General features: G+C 44.7%; 1 protein-coding gene across 6 annotated transcripts in view; it reads left to right on the top strand.

The window, feature by feature from the left end:
- The window catches only part of CDKN2A (cyclin-dependent kinase inhibitor 2A), a 29,248-nt gene extending 10,287 nt beyond the window's left edge, over positions 1-18,961 (top strand). For 3 of the 6 annotated variants that reach the window (XM_038552531.1, XM_038552534.1, XM_038552532.1), the window contains exons 2-3: positions 16,220-16,526; positions 18,746-18,937. In XM_038552531.1, the coding sequence (XP_038408459.1) occupies positions 16,220-16,526; positions 18,746-18,771 (333 nt within the window). In that variant the 3' untranslated portion in view covers positions 18,772-18,937. Of the gene's footprint in view, positions 1-11,306; positions 11,559-13,116; positions 13,325-16,219; positions 16,527-18,741 lie in introns of those variants that run through there. The other 3 variants (XM_038552533.1, XM_038552530.1, XM_038552535.1) reach the window with 3 other exon arrangements.
- The last annotated feature ends 457 nt before the right edge of the window (positions 18,962-19,418 follow it).

Raw genomic sequence — 19,418 nt, 5'->3', positions numbered from 1 at the left:
TATTCATGAACCTCTGTTTTCTAAGATGAGAAATCAAATAGTCTTAGAAAGCTGAAAAAAAGTTATTGACCTGCGTTCAACTTATCAAAACACTCAATGATCCAGAATAATAATTTCTGGAGGGAGTGCTGAGGTAGTAGACTCTTAATTCCTCCAGAAGGTTAGGTTTCCACTAGTCTGAACATCTGAATTAATAGTTTTGGCACAGAATTTTGTAAAAACAAATTGTAGTATAAGAAGTTATGTGTGTGTGTGTGAGACAGAGAGAGAGAGAGAGAATGCAAGGAAAGAGGAGGAGAAACATTAAAGTCATCCTTAGAACCTCAGAATCTCTTCCTTGGAAGGTGGCCTGCAATTATTTACATTTAGTAGGATATCAAAAAGATTAAATATATTATGTAAACTTCCTTATAGCAAAATTGACTTAGGTATGTCAAATTGGTGCAAAGTAAACATAAAATGTATTCTGTTTTCATTGCCTTTTTAAAAATGAAGTATGTAAGTTATCATTTTTAACCATAAGCAAGAAAAATATAAAGCTATACTTTCAACCCAGAGACTCAAAGGAAATCATGAGTGGAGATCTTAAATCTGTCAGTAAAAGGTGCTAAAAATGAGTAGGAACCATTTCCTGATGTGTTCAGAGTTGATGCATATCATTATGAAGTTGATCCCTTCCAGAGGAGTTTAATCACATATTAGGTGAAGAATGTCACTTGAAGAAGAGCGATCCAAAACAAGAATTATCTCTTATAATTTTTGTGATATCAGGTGACATTTTGGCTTCAGAAGTCCAGACAAGGCAAAAAAATTTTTTTAATATAACAGTAGGACTTTAGAGCCCCAATAAGGCAGGTTAGTACTCTTAAAGAATAATTGTTGGGAGAGGGCAACCGTTTCTCCATTTAAAGAGGAAACTTAATGATTCAACTTAAATGATTCAACTTAATGATTCAACTTAAATGATTCCTCTGAAATTAGAATATCCTAAGTCACTGTGAAATCCAACAACCATGAACAGTCAACTCCCCCCACCCAAGAATGAAAACTTAAGACAATATTATTTCTCTGTGAGTTTCAGTAGTTTCTTTGCGTTCCAATAACACATACATACATCAGCAGCATAAGCAAAAAGAGAATATTATATGTGTTGATGCTTAGCCAGTAAGAGGGCAACATGTGTTTGAAAGGAAAAAATCTATCCCATCAGTAGGAAAAAGAGGGAGGTTGGGAATAAAGGTTTCGAGAAGGTAAACTTTATAACCCCTCACTTCTGCCTATAGTGTCCTCATTGTACCTGGTATTTGAACTGCACACTGAGGAATTGTGATGGGTGGCAATGAATGCAGGAAAAACACTGAACACTCACAGACTTCATTGTTACTTCCTATGATTTAATAAAGTTTTTTGTGGAAGTTCTTTTAACACAGCCAACTTTACTACAAAGAAGCTCTATTTGCAGGGGGTCAGAATTTAAAGAAGACAAAATTAATCACACATTTTGAAAGGGAATTTGCTTGTTCAAACACAGGTACCTACCAGAATGTATAGTGACAACAACAACAAAATTCCCTAGAGGAAACTGATTTTGATGACTTACATGAGTAATATGATACTAAATGTCATACCTAGTCTCCAAAAAAAGTAAGTTCTATTTATTAAGAGCCCACTGTGTGCTTAGATTTTTATATATCTGACATTCTCTATTCTTTTTAATAACCCTATGAGGGAGGTAAGCTTTATTTTCCCCACTTTTGAGAGGTGGGAAGATGGAGGCTCATGATGTAATGAGCCCTGAATGTTATATACAATTGATGAACCACTGAACTCTACCTCTGAAACTAAGAAAACACTATATGTTAGTTAACTTAATCTAAAAAAAATCCATAATTTATTTAAGCCCACAGAGCTAGGTAAAGGAGCAATCAAGTCTACAGGCTGTTGAGACTGGGATTGTCCCATTAACATGCTGCATTTGTGTCTTTTCTAAGACTTAAGGATATGGTTGACATTCTCTCTCTTTTTTTAAAGACTTTATTTATTTATTCATGACAGACACACACAGAGAGGCAGAAACACAGGCAGAGGGAGAAGCAGGCTCCATGCAGGGAGTCTGACTTGGGACTCAATCCCAGGTCTTCAGGATCGCACCCTGGGCTGAAGGCGGCGCTAAACTGCTGAGCCACCCAGGCTGCCCTGTGGTTGACATTCTCACCAACCAAATCTGTCCAAGTCAGAATAAGTAGCTGTAACCACAGAAAGATTATGGAGAAAGGATTGATTTCAAGACCTGTAACAAATATTTATGAACTGTGCAATCATGGCAATGTACCACCCCTCCATTTTCTTATCTATAAATCAAGGGGGGTAGCTTTTTGAAAAGCTGTTTTGCAGTATGTGTCAAGAGCCTTATACTTTTTGAAAAACTGCAATACTATCTATTGTAGCAATTAGAAACCCCTTAAATATCTGACAACAGGGGCATCACTAAGGAAACGATAACATTGTTTCAGTGGAATGTGTTGCAGCTGGTAGATTATAAAGTCCTGTTTATAAAGTGATTTTTTAGAGAATTTAGGGAAATGTTTTCATGATAAGTGAGAGGAAAAGCTTATTTCAGAATTGCAAGGAAAAAGAAAATATTTCAAAATGTTAACAGTCATTTTTCTGTGCAGTGTAATTTTTCATTTCCTTTATGTATCTCATTTCTTAAAACTTTTTTACATGTAAACTATCATCAGGAAAAAGTTATTCAAATATGATAGTGGGGATCCCTGGGTGGCTCAGCAGTTTAGTGCCTGCCTTTGGCCTAGGATGTGATCCTGGAGTCCCAGATTCGAGTCCCACATTGGGCTCCCTGCATGGAGCCTGCTTCTCCCTCTGCCTATGCCTCTTCCTCTCTCTGTGTGTGTCTCTCATGAATAAATAAATAAAATATTTTAAAAAAATGATAGTTAAGTGACTTTGAAAGGACATCCAGATCCAAATTTCTGTCATATGTGTATTATTAGCCACCAATACATCACTTTACATTACATTACACAGTAATTCCTGAAAGTGGGGACCCTGTCACCTTAGTCCAGATTTTGCCATCTGCTGGTGGGCACAATTCTCAAAGAAAAGAAAGCATTGTTGAGTTGTCTACCACGTACTATACAAATCAATCAACAGGGAGACATAATAGGGAGAGTGTGGATCTCTCAGACAGAACTGCTAACCTTGAGTTCAAATTCCATCTCCTTGTGCATTGTTCCTCAATCACTCTGGGCATCTTCTTTTCTGATCTGTAAAGGAAGGATAATACTCTCTATCCCACAGGACAGTTGTGGGATTAGAAATGATCTATATAAAAAAAGAAATGATATATGTAAAGCTGTTTAATGCTGGTCATCACATAGATGGAGTTCAACAGATGGTAGCCATTATGATTTTCTTGGCAATTTTGAATGAATTTCCTATCGTCTCTATTTCTGTCTCTCTTCTAATTATATACTTCTAATTATATTACTTACTTTGTTCCTCAGGATGACACTAATTCTCAATATCTGTGCAGCTAAACAAATTATACATACACACAAATACACACTATAGATAGATATAGATTGATAGATGTACATGTACACACAAACTGTGCTAATATTTTAGTTTTCTCAACTGGTGAAATAGTGACAGAGAGTCATTCACCTCAGAAACTTCTCGATATGCAAAAGAGACATTTACAAAACAGCTGAATTCTGGAATGATTATTTTCATGAGCTGCAAAGATTCCTCATTTCATAAGAACTCACTCTTTTTGGAAACTTTTATATATAGAAACTTTTAATAGTAAATACCTTACATAGATTTAAAACCACATTTGTTTTGCACACAACTTAGAAAAGACATCTGCTATATAACATGTAATACACTTCTAAATTGTCCTCAAAATGATCTGGGGAATGATAGGTACTGCAGATTCTATACCCAGTTAATACTTTGGGAACTAACATTGAAAAATTGTGACTTACCTATAATTATGCATGAAATTGATAATAAGTGAAGGCATTTTGAGTTTCATGCTCCTTGCCAAAATCCTGTTTGAGCAGGAAGAGAAAAATTACAGTAATTCTGAGTGAATGGAGATGTCATAAAGTCCCTAAAAGAGTGCCTTACTTATAGCAGATACTCAATAATTGTGCTATTTTTTATTTAATTAGAGAATATTACAAGGGAGAAGGAAATATCCTCCACCTTAAATTTTCAATAGAGCTAATCCTGGATCCCCTTTTCTCAGCAAATGTATTTGGAGGTCTGCTCTGCTTTCTCAGGAGTCTCCCTTTCATGATAAAAGTACCCTTTCTCCTTGTGGAAAAATAATTAAAGGAAAATCTACTCTTTAATTCTTTGCCATTTTCCATGGAAGGAAGTCCTTTCCCATTTAAAATACCCAGATGGAAACTGAACCCTCAGAATTCTTACCTAAGGGCACTTCAAGGGGAGAGCATGTTTCTTGGCAGAACAATAATCTTTTGAGGCACAGTCATTTAATATACTTCCTTTGTTGATGGGGATATTGAAGCCAGAATAAAATAGGACTTGCTTAAGGTGATAGGTAGTGGAGCTAGTCCTGGGACTCTCTTTTCCTTGCATTTTAACTTCTTCTAAATTAAAGGGGTACCTAAAATTATTCTCCCATTGCCTTAGTCTTCCAATAATCCTGTTGCACCCATAATTCATTCCTAGAGCTCATCCCTTCAGACTTAACCCAGCTGTGTCCAGAAACTCTATTATGAAGCAGACCTTGCCCTGATAAGCTATTTCCTAAGAAATCTCTTCATTCAGAGATCCTCTCCAGACCCTGAAATACAACATCTTTTCCCTGGGAAACACAAGTCTGAGGTGTCATTTATCAGATGCATTTTCCTTCTCTAATACTATTAATGTAGACTCCCCTCTAGAGCTCATCCTATTTTCTTTTTAAGATATTTCTTTATTTCTTTATTTCTTTATTTGAAACATAAAGAGAGAGAGGGAGAGACATAGGCAGAGGGAGAAGCAGGCTCCCTGATGAGCCTGATGTGGGACTCCATCCCAGGACTCTGGGATTATGACCTGAGCCAAAGGCAGATAGATGCTCAACCACTGAGCTACCCAGGTATTCCCAGAGCTCATCCTGTTTCAAAACCACCGTCCCCCTCCAGAGAAGTAAACATGTTGATGGTTGTTACCAATACGTCGTCTTGAGTAAGAATTCTTCCTTTTTTATACTCACACCTTAAAACCAAGCACCTGACATACCGTACATGTCTTCCCAGTACTTTGTCAAAGTTATGAATGATGGTTTTCAGAAAGACAACTCGCACTTGTCTAGTAAATTTATTATGTTCAGTTAATTAATTAGAATTCCTAATGTATGCACATAGTACAAAATTCAAACACAACTAGTTGCAGAATGTGAAAAAGAAAGTCTCCTGTCCATCCCAGTTCCTCATTTCCTTCCCCCACAGTTAACAGACTTTTCTGTATCTTTCCAGAGATATTTTATGTATATTTTATTTTTTAACCTCAAACTATATTTTGAACAAGTGTTTAATAACAATACTAATATTGAATATGGTAAAGAGATATATGCTTTTAAAAACAACTTTTGTGTGTGTCTCACTTGGTATAATAACCTCATGAAGTGTAAACAATAGAGCAAGATCTCATTTTAAAGATAGGGACATTGAAGCTAAAACATAGTCTCAAGGGAGTTCACAGTCAAAAAGCAGTTCACTAGTTACATCAGGACTGTCACTTGGTCCCAATTCAGAGCTATTTCTCCAACGCCTTCTATTTTCCTGATAAAATAATGTTATCATGTGATAAGTTTGCACACAGTGCATATTATACCTTGCCAATCCTGCAATGCCTTGTCAGAACCAGAACCTAATTTCGGTGTACTAGTGTACTGTAATTTAAATTCCAGTTTGTTAACATATAGTGTAATATTAGTTTTGGGTGTACAATTTAGTGATTCATCACTTACATACAGCACCTGGTGCCCACCACAAGTGTACTCCTTAATCCCTATCACCCTTTTCACCCATCTCCCCACCCACCTCCCCTCTGGTAAACCATCAGTTTGTTCTCTATAGTTAAGAGTTTGTTTCTAGGTTTGCCTCCCCCACCCATGACCATCTATTTTGTTTCTTAAATTCCACATGTGAGTGAAATCATATGGTATTTTTCTCTAACCAACTTAGTTCACTTAGCATAATACTCTCAAGTTCCATTCACATCATTATAAATGACAAGATTTCATTCTTTTTGATGGCTGAGTAATATTCTAGTGCATGTGTATATGTATTTATCTGTGTGTGTCTCTCTCTATGTGTGTAAGTGTATATATATATATATCACATCATCGTCTTTATCTATTCATCATTTGCTGGATACTGGGCTCTTTCCATAATTGGCTATTGTATATAGTACTGCTGTAAACAGAGGGTGCATGTATTCCTTCAAATTAGTATTTTTGTATTCTTTGGGTAGATACATGGTAGTGCAATTGCTGGATCATGGGGTAATTTTTTTTTTTTTGAGAGATAGGTGGGGAGGGGCAAAGGCAAAAGGATAAAGAGAATTTCAAACAGACTCCAGAGCCCCACACAGAGCTTGATCTCACAATCCTGAGATCATGACCTGGGCTGAAATCAAGAGTTGGATGTTTAGTCAAGAGTCAGACTACCCTGGGGCACTACCAGGGTAGTTCTATTTTTAACTTTTTGAGGAACCTCCATACTGTTTTCCAGAGGAGCTGCACCAGTTTGCATTCTCACCAAGTATAAGAGGGTTCCCCTTTCTCCACATCCTCACAACACATATTGTTTCTTGTGTTGTTAATTTTAGCCATTCTGACAGTTGTGAGATGATGTCTCATTGTAGTTTTGATTTATATTTCCCTGATGATGAGTGATGCTGAGCATTTTTTCATGTGTCTGTTAGCCATCTATATTACTTCTTTGGAGAAATGTCTATTCATATCACTGCCTGTTTTTAAGTGGATATTTGGTTTTGGGGTATTGAGTTGGTAAGTTCTTTATATATTTTGGATACTAACCCTTTATCAGATGTGTCATTCACTCTCACTTCCTAACCCACCATCTTATCCTCACTGCAAACAAGCCACCCTCTTCGTTCATGAAAGGAAGTGCTTCAACTTCCTCCCTGCCCTGACCTTTTATCCTTTCTCAAATCTAGCTATATCTTCTGTGTCCAAATGTATGACCATTCTCTGTACCTTGTATTCCATTTCTTCCTGACTTTTTAGGGACCTCAGGTGCTCAGATATATTTTATCTTGCCTGGGTCCTCAACTTCCTTTCTTTCCTCTTCTAGCTCTCCTTCTCTTGGCACCTTGTGAGCTCAAGCCTCTTCTACCCCTCCCCGCTACCTCCTGTTACCCTATATTGCTGTGAACTATCACAGCTAAGCTGGGAAAAAATAATCTACATGGTGTCCCCACATCCCTGCCATCCCATACACCCCTGGTTTTCCTTCTGACATTCTGAGCAGCCCATCCCAGGCTCCTCTGAAGCCACTTTTTCCAGGAGTTTATTTCTCCATCTTCTCACCATACATCCCAGTGAGTTATTTTCAGTGTTCCCAGACTCCTACACCTTTTCATATGCTCTCACCTCTGCTTGGAACACCTTTCTCCTCCTTTTACACCTTTATACTCCTACACCTTTCTCCAAGGCTCAGGGCAGCATTCAGCACCCATGCAGGCTCTGCCAAAGCCACCAGAAATTTGGATCCTTTTGCATTCTCTTATGTCATTCCCTGCTTCCCTTTGCTCTTCTACACACATGAAATGTAATGCCACATTTAACAACTAAAACAACTCTTTGAGGAAAGTACTATTATTTCACTTATGCAGATGGGAAAACATACCTATATGCATTAAGTAACTTTGTTCAGAGTTATAGAGCATTAAATGAAAAGTACAGGTTTGAACTCAGGCAGTCCTACTCTAGAACCCATACGTCTAACACCCAATCACCACCATGCTCCACCCTTAGCCTCTGAGTTTGTCAAATAAATCAATGTTAGTCTTTTTTTTTAAGATTTTTATTTATTGATTGATGAGAGAAAGAAAGGCAAAGACATAGGCAGAGAGAGAGACATAGGCAGAGAGAGGAAGCTCCCCTGCAGGGAGCCCTATGTGGGACTCCATCCTGGGACTCTGAGCTGAAGGCAGACACTCAACCACTAATTCACCCAGGCATCCCAAAATTGAAACAAGTTTAAATTTCATACCAAAGATTTTCAAAACTGCCGAGGCAGCACAAACCTAAATAAGGCCATGGCATTTTCAAGGAAGAAGAAAAGTCTGGAAATGATAATAACAATATGTAACCACTTTTAGGATTTAGAAGGCTTTTGACTTCATCATCTCATTTTATCAACTTGTGAAATATATTATGATTCCATTTTACATATGGGCAAGTTGAGGCTGGAATAACCAGCAGCAGGATTCTGGGTTTTATATTCTATTTCTTCTGAGGTACTGGCCCTCAGGTCTGAGCTGAAATGGAAGAGTAAATTGGGAATATGGTAGGTTCTTGAAAAGGAAAACTAGGAAAGTTTTATACTATTAATAACTACTTATTTACACAAGATTTCTAATGGAGTATGGGATCAATTTCTAGAACTAAGGGGCCACACCCCAGGAGGCTCTAATCTTTTGGGAGCTCTACTGCAAGTGCCAGACCTAGGATATACCTGTCTAAAATCTGTTCTTGGAAAAAGTCAACCTCCATTTCTATATAATTCATCTAAGGGTTTCTAAAATTTGTTATTATTTTTAAAAGACTTTACATATTTACTCATGAGAGACACAGAGAGGCAGAGACATAGGCAGAGAGAGAGGCAGGCTCCTCATGGGGACCCTGATGCAGGACTCAATCCCAGCACCCTGGGACCACGACCTGAGTCAAAGGCAGATGTTCAACCACGATCCACCCAAGTGCTCCTAAGAGTTGTTTTTATATGGTTCCCTTACTCATTGCCTTCAACAACAGTCCAATACGTTGTATAGGAGTTTAATGAATTTAATGAGAGTAGGAATCCATAGTTGAGTTTTAGAATTTCTGAATTCCCTGTAAGTTATATTCAGAAATACATGTGCAAATAGGGGCATCTGTGTGGCTCAGTCAGCTAAACATCTGACTCTTGATTTCAGCTCAAATCACGATCTCAGAGTCATGAAATCAAGCACCCCCCCCAGCTCATCAGGGAGTCTGCTCCAGCTTCTCTCTCTCCACCTTCCCTTCCCCTCTTGCTTGCACACTGTAAAATAAATGAATCTTTTAAAAAATACAAATTCAAATATACACAGTAGTTTAAAAAATTATTGTATACTTTCATTTTTGAGGAGAGGGTTTGTAGCTTTCAACAGATTATCAAAGGCCCACTCTCCCTGCTCCAAGATTAAGAAGCGTTATTTAGTGATGGAAGCTAATTTTGATACATTATAAGGGAAATTTGTCCCCTCCTTCCCAATACTGCAATTACTATTTTCCCCTTGCCCATCATACAATACCTTAAGCTACATTAAAAGAATTTTATGTTCTCAACCTCATTTTGAATTTTCCACACCATAGTTGCCCAGATAATTGAGAGGTGCCTGGTATAGAAAGCACAATAATCTCTTTTTTATAACAGATTGTACATCCCATAAGTGTTTTAGCTGGTATCATTTTATTTTTTATTTTTATATTTTTAAGGTTTTAAAATTTTGAAATAGAGATAGAGATATCGAGGGAGAGACGGAGAGAGAGAGCAGAAGCAGGCAGAGGAGCAGAGGAAGAAGCAGACTCTCTGCTGAGCAGGGAGTCCTGTGTAGGGCTCATCCGGACCAGGAGATCATGACCTGAGCTGAAGGCAGATGCTTAACTGCTTAACCGCCACCCAGGCCCCCCTATTTTTTTAATCTTAAGTAATCTCTAAGCCCCATGTGGGGCTCCAACTCCTGATCTAAAGATCAACACTCACATGCTCTACTAATAGAGCCAACCAGATACCCCTTTAACTGGCATATACTTTTTAAAGATTTTATTTATTCATGAGAGACACACAGAGAGAGGAAGAGATTTAGGCAGAGGGAGAAGCAGGCTCCTCACAGGGAGCTTGATGCGGGACTCCATCCTAGGACCCCAGGATCACGCCCTGAGCCAAAGGCTGATGCTCAACCCCTGAGCCACCCAGGTGTCCCTAACTGGCACTATTTTAAAATTCCATGATTTGCCTGAACTAACAGCAACTGAAAGTATTTTGGGAGTTTCAAGATAAGTCAACTAGGGATTGAAACATAACTCTTGAGTAGAGCTGTGTTGTCTAGTAGGCAGATGAAGCATGTGCTTTAAGGTATCAGCAAAGCCTGAGCAAGCCAATTTTTAAAAATAATATATATCTTGGGACGCCTGGGTGGCTCAGTGGTTGAACATCTGCCTTTGGCTCAGGGTGTGATCCCGGGGTCCTGGGATTGAGTCTCGCATCAGGCTTCCTACATGGAGCCTGCTTCTCTCTCTGCCTATGCCTCTGCCTCTCTCTCTCTCTCATGAATAAATAAAAATCTTTTTTTAAAAAATAATATATATCTTAAAATATATCAACCACAGGAAAAATAGCCACAGGCAAAATTAGAACTATGCTGAATTTTCTTTTGCTTGTTACCCTCTTAGATCTGTTTAACTTTATTAAATATGAGGGAGGTGGGAACGCCTGGTGGTCAGAGGTTTAGCGCCTGCCTTCCGCCCAGGGCGCGATCCCGGAGTCCGTGGATCGAGTCCCGCATTCCTGGATCGAGTTCCACATCGGGCTCCCTGCATGGGGCCTGCTTCTCCCTCTGCCTGTGTCTCTGCCTCTCTCTCTCTCTCAGTCTCTCATGAATAAATGAATAATACCTTTAAAAATAAATAGATAAATAGACAAATAAATATGAGGGGGGTGGAGGGTGTCCTTTATCTTTTCAGAGATTAAAGTCTTCTTGGCTTTCCCTTTCATATAGTATTCATAATTCTATCCAAAGCATTTTATTCTCTGTGCGTCACAAGATTGTAAGAGAATCCTCAAAATGGGAAACTTAAGAAGTAAGGTATTAGCTAAAGATGTGCCACACTGTTCTAAATGCTTGTACGGTCATCAATTTAAAAGTCACAACAGCCCTATGAAGTAGGGACCACTCTTAGCCTCCCATTTTAACTAAGATAACTTGTAAGGTTTTTTTCCAGTAAGGAAGAAGAGAAGGGGGGGGGGTGCGGCGGGAGAGGAGCGCCTCAAGGACGCAGTGTGAACCTGGTCTCTGAATCACTAAGCAACTGTTTCTTGAACTCTCAGCACTTTTTTCCGGTCTCGAGTAATTAATTATTAAGAACGGAGTCGATCAGCCCAGTGACTCTCTGGCCAGTTTCCTATTTGCGTGTTGGCGGAGATCTCCATCATCCCTCTTAAACAGACCCCGTCTGCTCCGGAGCAGCCCTTATACAGAGCACCAACTAGTTTGGGAAACCTTCGCCCTCGTCATCCATTTTGCAGGTGTGTGTAGGGGCAACGGCTGCCGGCGGGTCTGCAGACGCCCCCAGATCAGCGTGTGCGAGCGTCTCTGGCCTCGCGGGGCCAGCGCGCCCGTCCGGGTGTAGAACGCTGGGTGGGAAAGGGAAAGTTACCTCTCGGGGCGCCTCGGCGTGACCGCAGGACCCGGCCCCCGCAGGACCCGGCGAGGAACAGCGAGCTGCTGCTTCTGAGTAAAATAGGAAGCAATATTTTGTGACATGAAACACCCTGGTTCGAACTTGCTAGTTAGAAATCCTGTGCGGCTTTAAAATGCGGAGGGTTTGTACAGCGGAGGACGGAAACGAGAGAAATGTCGCTTTAATCGGGTTAACTGGCTCCGAGACCGCGTGCGCCTCCGCTGGGGGGGGGGGGCGATGGGCGGCGGGGGGAGGGGGGTGATGGGAGACCGGGAAGGGGCGGGGGGGGGCGATGGGCGGCGGGGAAGGGCGGGGGGGTGGTAATGGGCGACGGGAAAGGGGCGGGGGGGCGATGGGCGGCGGGGGGAGGGGGTGATGGGCGACGGGGAAGGGCGGGGGGGGGTGGTAATGGGCGACGGGAAAGGGGCGGGGGGGGGGCGATGGACGGCGGGGGGAGGGGGTGATGGGCGACGGGGAAGGGGCGGGGGGAGGTCGATGGGCGGCGGGGGGAGGGGCGGGGCGCCATGGGCGGCGGGGGGAGGGGGCGACGGGCGACGGGGGAGGGGCGGGGGGGCGATGGGCGAGGGGGGCGCAATGGGCGGCGGGGGGAGGAGCGATGGGCGGCGGGGGGAGGGGCGGGGCGCAATGGGCGGCTGGGGGAGGGGCGACGGGGGAGGGGCGGGGGGGGCGACGGGCGACGGGGGAGGGGCGACAGGGGCGCAAGGGGCGGCGGGGGGAGGGGTGATGGGCGGTGGGGGGGGCGGGGCGCAATGGGCGGCCGGGGGAGGGGGCGACGGGCGACGGGGGAGGGGCGGGGGGCGACGGGCGACGGGGGAGGGGCGACAGGGGCGCAATGGGCGGCGGGGGGAGGGGTGATGGGCGGCGGGGGGGGGCGGGGCGCAATGGGCGGCCGGGGGAGGGGGCGACGGGCGACGGGGGAGGGGCGGGGGGCGACGGGCGACGGGGGAGGGGCGACAGGGGCGCAATGGGCGGCGGGGGGGGGGGCGGGGCGCCATGGGCGGCCGGGGGAGGGGGCGACGGGCGACGGGGGAGGGGCGGGGGGCGATGGGCAGCGGGGGGAGGGGCGGGGGGGCAGCGCCCGGCTCGGGGAGCGCAGGCGGGGCGGAGCGCGGAGCGACGCGGCGCGAGGGCAGCTGTGGGGCGGCCCGCGGCTCCCTGCCCCCGCGGCTCGGTCGTGCTCCCCTGGGGGAGCCGTGGAACCGAGACGGCAGAGGCCACGCGTGGGGCGACTCGTTTCGCAGCGAGTTGAGAGCGGAGGGCGCTCTCCTGGATTGAAAGAGTCGGGTTGGAGGAGTCGAGGGGCCGAGTCTGGGGGCCGCTTCCGCCGGCCCCGGAGGAGGGGAGAGGAGGGGAGAGGAGGGGCGGGCGGGTCACGAGAGGCTGGGGCGGGCCGCTGGCGCCCGACGGCCGCGGCGGGAAGGAGGGAGGGAGGGAGGGAGCCGGGGGCCCGCGCTCGGGAGCAGCATGGAGCCCTTCGCCGACTGGCTGGCCTCGGCGGCAGCCCGGGGCCGCGCGGACGAGGTGCGGGCGCTGCTCGCGGCGGGGGCGCCTCCCGACGCGCCGAACCGCCTGGGTCGGAGCCCGATTCAGGTGGGTGAGCGCGCGGGCGGCGGGAGGAGGCGGTGGCGGACGACTGTGCGGCACAGGGTTTGCAAGGGAGTCCTCCAGGTCTGCCGGTCGCTGGTCGGGGACGGGGAGACTCCCTGGTGAGGTCCCAGGTGGTGTCTGGAGCCCGGAGCTTCCAGTGTCCGCGTCCTGGGGGCAGAGGAAGCCGCGGGGGGGGGGGGGGGGGGGGGGGGAGGGGAGATGGGGAGGCACGTGCAGGGCAGATGTCTGGTCTGAGATCGGGAGGGGGGAGCCTGTTCGTGTTAATATAGTCCGAGGTGTGCTCTCCATCTGATACACAGTTACGAACGTAAAGCAAGATTTTAAAGAAATGGAAGATTTGTTGGGCCCACTAGGCCGGAACTCATAGACCCCTGAAGGGAGCGGATCATCTTCTGTGCTAGCGGCGATTGTACTGGAAACCTTCTGCTGTGTAAATTGAATAAATATTCATTGAAATTGTTCAGAAGCAACTGCATGTTGTGTTTATTTTTACTTTAACCGTGTATGGCACATCTGTGCTTGTGAGAATTTAGGGAATACAGACAGACATAGATGAAGAAAAACAGTGTGATCTTGCCTGAGATAATGCCGTCGATTTAGCTACCATTTTGAGGGTACCTCCTATTATTTTTGTTACTTTTGACTTGCTATAGATTAACGCAGTTGAGAGAGTTTTGGATTCCTCACGGTTCAGAAATGTGGTTTCTTCCCTCCTGACTCCGGTTGTGGGTGGGGGTGGGGGTGCTGGGTATTTGCTGTTGTTGTTTGCCTTCACTAAATTCCTAAATCCAGGCTAAAAAAAAAAAAAAAAAAAACCCAAAACCAAAAAACCCTATTTCTCCCTGTTCGTCACCACCCTAGTTTTATTCCCAGTGTTGACAATGATTTTGGATTGTGAAAAATAAAATGTATGTGAAACAAAGGCTCACTGCACAAATTCAAGCATAACAAGACAAAGGAAAGTAACTGTACCTGCAATTGCACAGATTTCACAAGTCATCTTCCTTTCCTGAAACAATGCTACATAGGATAAATTTTATATACCTTAACATACATATATAAAAATAAAAACAAAATGCCTTAAAACTTGAGATTATTTGGGATTTTAAGTGTGAAGGGATTTTGAGAGTAGAGAGGTTGTGTGATGGTAGAAGAAAACCATGAGTCCTTTAAAAAGAATGCATGCATGATTTCTCATTTCTCTAAGATTTTGCTCAGAGACTGAGTGTGGCCTTGAAGTTTGGAATATGTTTGAAGAGACTTTGTTTAAATACAAAAAGAAAAAAGTTGGATAATTAGTTTTAACAATTTTTTTAATAGGGAAAATAAGAACATAGAGAAAAGAGTGCATGGTTTTGGTTTAGAACCCTAACCAACCTTGTGTTTAATACAAAACTAATTAGTTTATAGAAAATTATAATTACTTTAAATATCTTATCAAATGGATTTAAGCACTCTACAAATATTCATTTAATCGATTCTTTTTCTTTCAGCTTTGGATTGCTATTTAGATTTAAGTATTTAAGTGTTAGGTTTCTTTCATACTTTAATACTGCAAAATATAATGAAAACCTTTAAAATCAGTTAAGTGTATGTTACCTTACATGGGAAAAGAGGCTTCGCAGATGTTCCTTGGCTTAGAGAAATAATTATTTACGTTTAATGCAGAATGTAATTAAAAATAATTCCTTTTTATACAGTCACTATAAGTCTAGCTAATATAATCAAATAGTGGTTAGCCTAAAAGAAAATTATCTACCACTGCCATCTGCCATGTAACACTCAAATTGTAAGGTTGCTGTGATTGTAGATACTATTTAAAAAATCCTCTTTGGTAATGACTTTGTTTCAAAGACGATTTATCAAACAAATGAAGGGAGCACCTCCTGTTTAATGAACTCTCAGAGTATATAAACTTGGGAAGTTTCTTAGTTTCCTATTTCTGCTGTAACAAATTACCACAACTTTTGTGTCTCAAACCAACATAAATTTATTATCTTATAGTTCTGGAGGTTGAAGTCTAAAATGGATCCACAATGCTGCATTTCTTTTGGAAGTTCTAGGGGAGAATCTGTTTCCAACTTCTAATGGCCATCAACATTCCTGTGCTCATGGTCCCTGCATCTTCTTCTCTCTGACCTCCATTCTTAGATCTTTCTTCTGTAACCTCATAAGGGAATTTGTGATTACATTGGGCCCATCCTGATAATCCATGTTAATCTCTCTCAAAATCCTTAATTTAATCACATCTGGGAAGCCTCTCTTCCCATGTAAGGTATTATATTCACAGCTTTCAAGTGTTAGGTAGTACACATCTTTGGGGACATTCTTCAGCTCATTATGGGAAGGAATTTGGGGGCTGGTTAGAGAACCCTCATTTTATACTTAGAGTGAATTTTAACATTCTGGTAGGCTAAGTGTATATTAAAAGTTTTTTAGGAATTAAAGATTTGTTGTTGTTTTCACTTTCACTTTTTAACAATTATTATGTCCTGGGCTTGGATATACAACAGAAAACCATACAAAATCTCTGGGCCTTATATAATTTTGTATCAAAATGGGTGGGGGGGCTATAGGAGGTTAGGCTATAGTTCAAGCCAGTTCGTCTCTCACTCTTTTGCTATTGTCATGCCTCTGACAGACAATAGGGTGTGGCTGGAATTCCGCAAAAGTTTGGAGAATATAATGGAATTCAATGTGGACAGAAAAATGGAATAAGCAGAACTGTCTAAGGGAGGTGGTAACTGAAAGCAAATAGAATAAATAGACGCCCGTGGCTTGTAGCGGCATCTGCATGGGGTAGGGGCTTCACAAATAGGTTCTTTAAACTTGCCCCTGCCCCCTGTCCCTGTCCTGACCACTCTGCTCTCCCGGCAGGTCATGATGATGGGCAGCACCCGCGTGGCCCAGCTGCTGCTGCTCCACGGCGCCAACCCCAACTGTGCCGACCCCGTCACCCTCACCCGCCCTGTGCACGACGCGGCCCGGGAGGGCTTCCTGGACACGCTGGTGGTGCTGCACCGAGCCGGGGCGCGGCTGGACGTGCGCGATGCCTGGGGCCGCCTGCCCGTGGACCTGGCTGAGGAGCGGGGCCACGGCGCTGTCGCTGCGTACCTGCGCGCAGCCGCGGGGGGCACCGAAAGTGGTAGCCACGCCCGTACGGAAGGTGCGGAAGGTCACGCAGGTGAGGTGCCACATCTGAGTTGGAACTCGGAGAGCTTCCGCAGCCCAGAGCACTCCTTTTTCAGAAGAGAAAGCTGATTCTAGGAGAGCAAGGTCTTGTGTCTCGCTGCAGCTCTCACTGCCAACCTGTAGGACAACCCTATTGTCCCAATCGCGCTGCCTTGCTTGCGCTGCGGATAGGAAATAGCTTAGAGGGATTTCCACACGTTAAAGCCCATCTCATAAATCGTGCCCTTATTTCTCCCAAACACTCACCCTTCCCACAGCTCAGGGCCTAGACTGTGGAATATTGACGACTCAAGAGGCTAGAGGTCTAGTGACCCCCCTCTTCCTCCAGACTAGCTGGCAGCAGCATCCATTCAGCTCTCCTCAGTTTCCGTATTAGCGTATCTAAGTAGCAGGACCATCCCCATAAAAAGCCTTTGCGCGAGGCGTCATCTGGCAGAAATCTGTCCTCCCCCCACCACTGCAAAATTTTACTAAACTCCACCTTCTGCTCTATCCCGAGTTGTTTTCCAGAGCTGCCCAAGGGGGAGAGACCCCTCCAACCCTGGCAGTCTGCACACGGGGATTTGCTACACTCTCTGAGAAGCAGAGACCCTCTCTTAAGCTTTTTCTTCTCTGCGAGAGAGATCGCTGAGACGGGGGAGATGGCCGTGTGATTCTCCTCTCCTTCTCCTTCCACAACCACAAGGCCTTCTTCTCTGGGGACCCCATTCTCCACCTCCACTCCTGCCTTCCTGAAGTATACCCACCTCACTGATCTTTTTCTGAAGGGAGAACCATTAGCTATATAAGAAATTAACACAAATATTTAAGGTAAACCATGGCTGAGAAGATACTGAGATCTAGCCCATGTTGGCTCAGAATCGGGGCATTAGACCCTCTGCACCTTAGTTGGGCGTGAGCGAACAGAGCAAAGAGGCTCGCTCTGGGCCCTAGACCATTGAGGTAGCGAGTTTTGTGCCTTGGACGTGAGAAGCTCGCCAAGATCTCCTTTAGCCTACCCAGCGAGCGCGCGCTCCCTCGCCCCCAACTGAAGTTCGCCTCCAGACACAGCGCGGGGCGAGGGACCAATGGTAGGGCGGGTTGCGCCGAGCAAGAACTGGGAGGAGCTGAAGAGGTGGAAGGGTTAGAGGACAGAACTGGGCCACCCGCAAATAGAGAGGGTAACCCTTTATGAGCAAAACTAAGATTTGACCCAAGCACACAAGTCTACCCACGCCTTTCTTCCTACCTTCCCTTCCTCCTCTTCATCCTACTACGCCATTCGGCTCCATTTAAATGGGACTTAAAGTGAATGAGACAAAACAGGAGTCCTGCCCTCATCGAGCTTACATTCTGGGAAACACACTTTAAGCAATACACAATGTATTTTCACAGAGTTAGTCTGTAAAAACCAATGTGATGGCTAAGAGTCAAGTCTGAATGGGAAGAGAGGCTCAGAGGGGTCGGAGAGCCCGACTGATGAAATTAACCACGGGGGGCGGAGACACTCTCGAGCGCAGGGACCCTAGCGGCTTAGGAGGACCAAAGGCAGGCAGGAGCGCGCACACAGCCAGATCAGAGAGGAAGGCACAGAGGCCAGTTAAAGTTCCAGCCAGTAGTCAAAGAAAGGGTGTTACGGTCGAAACGTGGATTTGGTTTGAGAAACTTTAGGAAGACATTAGTGGGTTGGGGAGAGGGAACCTGGAGAGAAAGACAACAGGACTGGAGCCGAAGGTTCCTACCCTGCCCAGGCGCTCGTGAGCCTCAGGGGCCCCCTGCTTACGGTGTCGCGGAGTCGCTCCGCGCATCAGGTGCAAGAGATGCCTGCGGATACGCGAAGAGCCGGACGGTATTTTCGTGGCCGGCGCCCGGCGGCGCCGCGTGGGTCAAACCCTCAGCACGCGTTATATACTGGGGTTTTCCTGCCGCAAGCCCGTGGGCGGCGTGGCGCGCCCTCCATGCCCCAGCCTGGCGGGCCCGAGCTCGGCGAGCCCGAGCAGCCCGCCGCGCGGTGGACGCGGTGCGCTGTTCGCGACGCTGGGGAGTAGGGCCGCGGGCAGGGTCCAGCCTTGAGGGACAGACCCTGTGCTGACGGGTGGTGGATATTGAGAGGCCAGCGAAGCCTCACGCATATGTGTTTGAATACCAGGTGGGAGACTAACGAGAGGAAGGCGGGATGGATCACGCAGCCTTGACTTCGAGGTTCTAATGTGTTTTTCTTTGTGCAGACAGCCCGGACTTCAAGAATTGAGCTCTAAAGACAGATCAAGTGGTTTTGATCTTCAATCAACAAAAATGAATTACCCCACCCAACCCAACTCTTCCCTGCATGCTTGCCTTTATCAAATACCACTTTTTAACACTGTAGACAGTGTTTAAAAAAATCAGCCTTCCCTTTCCCTTAAATTTCCATTTGTATTTCCATTTATATATTGGTATATAAAAGGTTAAAAAAAAAAACCAGTTTCTGCCTTTTTATTGTTGGGTTAGAATTCTCTGAAGCAAGTCCGTAGGCCCTGAAAACACATCTATGTGGGCACTTCCCCCTTCCTCTTTCCAGCCTCAACACCCGGCAAGGCGCTGTTGTTATTATAGACATTTAGTGAACTAAGGATACGGAACTTAAATGGGTTACATAGCCTTTCCTGTGTCCAACTGCCATCAAGTGGTAGTGCCAAGGTTCACCTTAAAAAAAAAAAAAGTGTGGTTACTCATTTGTTCAGACAATATTTATTGAGCACCTATTAGGGCACCTTGTCATGAGAAAGGAGGGGAAAGGCATCAACTAATGAACATACAAACACATGACTAAAAATTTAAACATCAATTTCATTGACTGGAAGATAGTATTTTTTTCTAAAAGATAAATGGATGCTGCAGTAAGAGTACATAGCATGGATATTAA

The sequence above is a fragment of the Canis lupus genome, chromosome 11, assembly GCF_011100685.1.
Source record: "Canis lupus familiaris isolate Mischka breed German Shepherd chromosome 11, alternate assembly UU_Cfam_GSD_1.0, whole genome shotgun sequence".
NCBI classification, from domain to species: Eukaryota; Metazoa; Chordata; class Mammalia; order Carnivora; family Canidae; genus Canis; species Canis lupus.
The sequence above is the reverse complement of the archived record's forward strand: the minus strand, read 5'-3'. Positions and strand labels throughout refer to the sequence as shown.